General features: G+C 29.2%; 1 protein-coding gene across 1 annotated transcript in view; it reads right to left on the bottom strand.

Annotated features, from left to right (window-relative positions):
• The window catches only part of LOC117178605 (adenylate kinase isoenzyme 5), a 77,465-nt gene that overhangs the window by 12,401 nt on the left and 57,334 nt on the right, over positions 1 to 7,730 (bottom strand). Inside the window, exons 5-6 of the mRNA XM_033370029.1 lie at positions 3,832 to 4,014; positions 3,530 to 3,649 (exon numbers count right to left, since the gene is read on the bottom strand). Of these exons, the coding sequence (XP_033225920.1) occupies positions 3,530 to 3,649; positions 3,832 to 4,014 (303 nt within the window). The remainder of the gene's footprint in view (positions 1 to 3,529; positions 3,650 to 3,831; positions 4,015 to 7,730) is intronic.

Genomic DNA, 7,730 nt, shown 5'->3' with positions numbered 1-7,730 from the left:
GGGGCTGACACGATTTTTCTAAAATAATAACATTTTTTCAAATTCATCATAGCTATTCAGCATAACTTCCAATGTGCCATCACTAAACAATTTTGCGATAGTTAATTATTTCGACAGTGATATGAAACACGAAATTACGGATATGGAGTCAGTCGTCTTCAAATGCACTCATATGCGACAACAAATTTTTTTGCTGAATTTAAAAACTATCTACGACACTAAAGTTTCAACACTTTACAAAGTGATGACCAACGTCAAATGTGCTACAAATTTTTTTTTTTGCATATCTTGAAAATCGCCCAAGATATTGAGGTCATAACATTTTGCACAGTAAAGACCAAGAAAACAAAAAGTTTTAATCATAGAAAAGTCCCTTCATCACTGTGGATTAAAAACTTTTTATTTTTTTGGTTATCCCTTTGTAAAATGTTATTACCTAAATATCTTGGGTAATTTTTAAGATATATATAACAAAATTTGTGGCACACATGAACGCATTTTCTGTCTTTCCCGGCGGTCTGCAGACAGTTTTAAGACAAATGACACCTAATCCGCATATTTTATATTTCAAATCACTGTCGAAGATTTACCATCTGAGTCGCACACCCCCCCCCCCCCATGATATCTTTGTTAATTAGCAAGCTCAACATTTTTGCAGTGGTGGCGCATTTGAGTGCATTTGATAACTCGGTTATCAATGTCGCGCACAGTTTTTCTTCATTACGCATATCAGCGCATTTGGATATCTTCATGGTCATACAGTATAAACCTTGATTTTATAAATGTGAAGGACTAGCGTGACTAGCCCTACAGTTTTGTGGCGCAACATTTGTTATGGGTGGCGCATATGAGCGGATTTGCATCAAAATTCAGTGGGCTATAGAACTGACCTCCACCCCCTTCACTCTATGCGTCAGAATGTTATAACAGGTTCTTTGATCTGGGGGCTCAATTACACACCTCATTAATTATTGAAAATTTATAATACGGGAGAGTTCCCAGATGAAGTCACGCTTTATTTCAAGCTTTTTTACTCCCCCGTACCCCTTGTCACGCTCAGTCATGAACTAACGAGACCCCCATCTATAATATTGCGTCACGTTCTTTCAACCCCACCCCTTCACACTTTTTAAAATAATTATAAAATAATTATAAAATAATTTTCGGAATCTTCTCAAATATGGGAATCAAGCTTTACATGAACATAATCAAAAATATAAACCTGATTATTAACACTTTTATTCTTCTCAAAGAATATATCAAACAGCTAGGATATATATGGACTTAATACTTAATACTTTTCAGGTTGTCAATTAAAAATAAGAAAACCCTCCGTGACATCACGCTCAAAATGAGTTATCCCCCCATATGTCACGATTTGTCACGCTTGACAAGACCCCCCCCCCACGCCTCGATGCGTGGCATCATTAGTGAACTCTCACTATGTACACAGAGAAAATTTGATCATTAAAATTTACCCAGTTAGTTCAGTAAATGGAGGGTATTACTGCGTTTAGATAGAGTTTACAATTATTTTAGGTTTTAATACAAAATAGAACTATAAATATTACAAGAGTTATGTAAAATCTCAAGTACCAAAAGTGAAAATTCTGATATGTAATAATTCATATAAGGATTGTGTTATTATGATACCAGTATATCATAAAAATAATGCAAAGCAATGCAAATTTTTATTAAATGAATGATATAAAGTTTATTTTCGTGTGATATAAACCATTCACTTGAAAGAAAGTATAGATTACAGCATTTTTTTTTAGAGATTTTCACTTTTATTATGGGCGAAGTTACACAATAGTAAGGTAAAATGAGAATTGCTAGGGACGTCAACATTGTCAGGGCTGAAGTTTAAAGCCGGGTCCCCTGTACACGGAAAAAATTCATCAGTAAAAAGTTCACGAACTTGTAGCTAGCTCTCGGATACGGGATACAAAAACCAAACATTAAATCCTTATTTCTATGAAAAATTTATGGATAAATTTGGAACTTTTTTATGAACGGTTCGAATTTCCTACGAATAGTTCCTGAAAATTTTAGACTTAAATATAAAAAGGGAAAAATTTCATTTGTGCGATTTAATTTATATTTATTTATAATTCAGGCAACTCTTAGGATTTGAACCCTCGAGAAACTGCTGACTCGACAGTTTCAAAACATAAACCATGAGTGCGTAAACACGCGTAGCCATCGAGGCTGAACAATTTAGGTATAATAAAAATTCTAGCTACTTATCCGACGAAATCAAACCACACATACTTGTGCGCATACGCAGCGAGCGTGTGGGTGAGAGTGTGTGCGGGCCACGTGAAGACGAACCTACGTCCTATTTCCCAGATTTTGTCGGGCAAGCTCGTGAGTACTCTGTGAAACTTTACCCAATCACTCATTATATTTTTGTAATTATTTACGGGAAAAAAAGTTATGAACGGTTTTAGACTTGTCATATCGAGTTCGTCAATTCTTTCAAAAAATTCTCAGATCATTTACGAAAATACATCAATGCCCAATGAATTTTTCTCATATCTGAGATCTAGCTACTAGTTTGTAACTTTTTTACGTATAAATTTTTTCCGTGTACAAACTTTAACATTTTTAAGTTTCGGTTAACACCTTAGGACTTCAGAAAATATTCAAATATATAGATTAGTTTTACATTTTTAATTTTATTCCTTAAATTCTAACCTAATTTAATTTAATAGGTTTTATATAAATTTAATTTGTAAGTATTTAATGACCAATTTTTCACAGATTTAAAATATTAAAAATTAAATAATTTAGAGTTTTAAGGTTGAAAAAATTTTTAATAAAAAAAATTATCGAATGTTTTTTATTTACTTCCTCTAAATTTATAAGCCCGTTTATTAATAAAATGTTAAAATAAGAAATTTCGATGACCGGGGACCAGATATTTTTTCTACTGCCCTGTCTAGTTGTTAGCGATCGAACGCGTTAAACTTAGATTAGGTGGTTCGAAACACGTCACAACGTTTACGATTTTTAAAAGCGTTAATATCATTAAAAGCGCGCAACTATATTATATGCAATATTTTGTAATTTAATGTAATGGTTTAAGAAAAAATATGTAAGGATGTGTGTAGTAAATAGATGACCTTCCACAGAATCTGGTTGTAGCAAGAATATTTTTTTTTGTTGACGCACGAAATTTTACATGACTGGGATGTAGAATTCACATGTAGACTGGTAGACTTTGTTTTCTTTGATTGAAACTGTAACTAACAGTTCGAATCATTTTACCTAACTGCCAGGTTATCTTTATTATCTAGTTGTATTATTTAAAACTGAATCGCGAATTAAATTATAATAAATTTATATTAATAATTAATGTGACTGAATGTGAAATTTTAATAAAATGCCGTAATATTCTCCATTTACAGAACTAAGTTATGTAAAATTTAACACACAAATATTCTTCGTGTATCTAATTTTTCCCACAGTATTAATTATTTCTTTTAATTCAAATAATTAAATTTAAAAAAATGGGTAATTGTACCTCTGCCTCCAAAGCTCCAGGAAGTTGGTTTTCATCGGCTTCATCCATTAATCCCAGAATCCTTAGAACAGCATTTCGAAAATCTACATAAACTTTGTTTGGATGCCTTTCGCCGTTAATCTGTTAAAAATAAAAAAAATGCTTTCAATAATTAAGAGTAAATCTGTACATTGTTCTTATTTTTTTCTATTTTTTGGTCAGTTTTCTTAATAATTTGATTCACTTGTATTATTGGATATTACGTAAAGATACGGAAATTATTTAAGGAATAATAAAAACTTTTGATATTTCGTGAAATTTACCTCGATCAACATTTCATTTTGATCGAAATATTCTGCAACTGGCATGACGCTTCTATAAAAATTTTTCAACTCCATTTTGGCTAATCCGAGGACAATATGACCGAGTTGGGCACCGAAGTGAATTTGTCTCTCGAGTACTTCTTGCTTCCACGAGACAAGTATTACACCATTGACGATTTGAATCTAGAAAAAATCAATAATTATTCACATTTGTGAGTATAAAACATCAATTTGTTGAAAATGTTTCAAAAGGATTAAACAGCACATCTTAATATTGAAGTTTAATTTTTTCCTGAGGGAATCGGCAATGGAATCGGCATTTACTTTGCAAAACAAACAGGTTGGTCACCAAACCAATTTTTGTATTATGCTATTAATGTGTTATTGATGAACTTGTAATTGTCGCTATGTCAACTAACCAAGCTAACTAACGTAGACTTGAAAAATTAAAAACTTATTTCTGTTCTAGACAACTTCGAAACAAATATTGTCGATCTTACTTTGCTTTGACTTTTTATTTATCATATTAGATATAAAAAAAATGTTTGCGGTAATTTTTTTTTATATTTGAAGAAATAAAAAGTAGACAGTTTTTAAAAATAATATTTTTTAAATAATCAGTTTTGCCTTTCAATTCTCTAAAACTACAAGGTTATAAACTGAAGAATTAACAAATTATATTTTTTATATTAAAAAGTAGAAAATCGTTTCATTTCCGAGCATGCAACATTGTACAATATGTGGATAAAAAAAGGCAATGTCCGAATATCGTTTGGGAGAACTGGATAGGTTCCCGAAGAAAGTGAATACGTATTTTTTTATTTCCCCATAAGACAAGTAATAAAAGTTGACAAAAAATGTACAAAAAACAAATTAATATTATATATAATACTTCACACTATGTACAGTGAAAATTTGGTCATAAAAAAAACTAATTAAATTTGTTGAGGCGAAAAATTTCACTTTTCTGCATTATTCCAGTGAAAAGTCACATTTAAATAATAAGAATTTATTAAAAAAATTAACAATAATATGAATGGATCCTGGTGATCTTTGATTTAAATCAATTAGTTATTGTTACTTAATAATGTGTAAATCTTAGATATTTTTCAAAAAAAAAAGTTCAAATAAATGGGAAATGTTACAAAAAATTGTGGATACTGTTAAAATAGCACATATACCAGAATTCTGTCCACTTTCGGACGAGATTGTGAGAGTGTACTCTCGCAATTTACTTATTTTAGTCAAAAAATACATTTAACACTAAAAAGTTGCTTAAACAATTACCAAAAAATTTAATCGCCCTTTCTGATTTTTCAAATTGCCTAAGGTTTATCTCATTGTGAGAGGACCGAGAATTAGCGAAAAAATATGAAAAAAGCATTGTTTAAACAAACATTTTTTCACAATTAATAACTCATTTTAAAGGGTATAAACATTTAAATTTGACCACTAAACATGATATTTTTAAATAAAACTACACAAAAGTAATATTTACAACTAATATACCACAAAATACTTGATTCTCGTTTAGAGAATGGGGTTTAAGGCATATTGGAAGGGTACGGGGTAGGGGTAAAAATAAAAAATCATTGCACATGTAACTTTCGGGGAAGTAATTATAAGAGGTTCTTGTAATATGTGCTCGTTTTAATAAAAAGTAGACAATCGAATCTCACATTATATTAATATTGTCTGATTGAAGAAAAGTATTCACTTTTTTGTGAAACTCCATAATGAGGTATTCTTCCAAACGAAATTTGAACGTCATTTTCAAAATGAATAATTCGAGTGATCATTTAAATTGTAGATATATAATAAAATTTTAGTTACCTAAATGGTATAACTTTTCGAAAGTTTGATAAAAATTATTTGGAAACTGGATAATTCTAGATATATTTAGAAATACAATTAGGAATTATACTAATAAAGAATTTCTGAGGAATTATTATTCTTGTTTTAGTCACTTCCCCAGCACTCTAATTAAATAATTAGGGTTAAAAATACTTTTATGTAATTATTATTCGAGGGGTCAACCACTACTGAATTCAAATTGACATGTGTTTCTGATTCATTTGCATTCTTTAAAATTTTTTTTAATTAATTTTTTTTTTGAAATTTTTACGAATTCTTTGGAGTTACATTGAATTTTTTAAAATTTACTTTTAATTCAGATTATATCTCTCAACTTTAATGAATTTGGTTGTATTCAAGAAATTTTAAATAATTTTGATTTAATTAATTATACTCAGCATAATTAGTTAATTGAAAAGCAAAGAGTCAGTTACTGTTTAAATTATTTAGTTAATTTTACTTTACTTCAATTCTCAATTCATTTAAATTCTACTGACAACGAAAGTTTTTTTATGCTTCGCTTCCAATTTTTTCTCCTTTAAATATATGATAGAGCATCACGACATAAGAGACATGTATTCTTTCTTATTGGCCCAAAATGAGATTTAAGGGGTTGAATAAGCCCCTGAAGTTTCACTTAAAAATTATATTTTTATTACTTTTAGCACCTATAGCCATTCGCATGTATAAGTTGCTAATTAAATAATATAAATTGTGCATACTGTGGTCCAATACCAATAGTCAGATGCCCATGGTGCAATAAACCTCTGCTTGGGACATTTTATCCACGAATATCACTACTGCCACAAATATGAGCCTTAATATATTCTTAAATTGTTGTCTAAAAATTTTCTTCAAAATGAATGATTAATTGTTAATTTTTTTTTTTTGTTTAAACAATATTTTTTCCCCATTTTATTACAAATTAACGGTGCCCTCACAATGAGATAAGCTAATTAGGTAATTTGAAAAATCAGAAAGGTCAATTAAATTTGTTGTTAATTGTTTAAACAACTTTTTACCTTAAATATATTTTTTTAACTGGTATAAGGAAGAAAAATGTAGACTCTTGCAAATTTGTCCGAAAATGGACAGAAATTCTGGTATGTGTAGTATTTTTACTACATATTCACAATTTTTCCACGAATATCACTATTGATTACAAAATTGCTAATAGTTTAGAGAGCATTAATAGATAATGTAAACACAATAGTGAATAATGTAACAATGACAAACATAATTTTACTTTTATAAATTGTTTATTTTGTCTATGAAGTTTCTATGAAGGCAGTTTAAATTATTTAATTAGGAATTTATACATGTGAAGGGTGATGAACCCTTCAGTAAGGGTGTAACGATATCAGCACTCTCATGTAATACTACTTTTAAATACTTTGACAGATTTATGCTTCAAAATGCGAAACTTGTATTTCAATACTTGTTGATTTAACAATTTATACGGTGTTAAAATATTGTGCTTATATCATGCATTTACAAAAATTTATTAAATGTATTTTTTTAATAAGAGTGAATTTTTTAAATTAAATTTTTTTCTCAAAAACGATCTACTCTCGTCGCACCACTGAGAATCGAACCCCAGAAGTTAAATTAGGATAAAAGATCAAATTAATTTTAAAAAAATGGTTTAAATTTATTTTTTAACTTCTCTGAAAATGACGTTGATTATTTTCTATTATTTGAATAGCTAACTTGATCAATAGGTTGATTTCGATTTTCACGGTATCTCTTTTGAAAATACAAATTTCTTTAAAGAGTTAATTATTTCTTCATTAAGCATAATCTATTTTCAAATTTAATCAAGATTTTTTATTGAGGGTAGATACACGGAAAAAAAATTCTTGAAGCGAACGAGTGAATAGAGAATATATTAAACTCAAAGAAAGTGTACGCTTGGATTTGGTAAAACGTTTAGTTAGAAGAGATACACATTTAGTTACTTTATGTAAATTGTTCTCGTAAATCAGGAATTTGGGCAAAATTGCTAAGTTGGAAAGTTTATTATTTTCGACAGATTATGTATAATT

The sequence above is a fragment of the Belonocnema kinseyi genome, chromosome 8 (assembly GCF_010883055.1).
Source record: "Belonocnema kinseyi isolate 2016_QV_RU_SX_M_011 chromosome 8, B_treatae_v1, whole genome shotgun sequence".
NCBI classification, from domain to species: domain Eukaryota; kingdom Metazoa; phylum Arthropoda; class Insecta; order Hymenoptera; family Cynipidae; genus Belonocnema; species Belonocnema kinseyi.
Note: the sequence above shows the minus strand (reverse complement) of the source record. Positions and strands in the feature narration are given on the sequence as shown.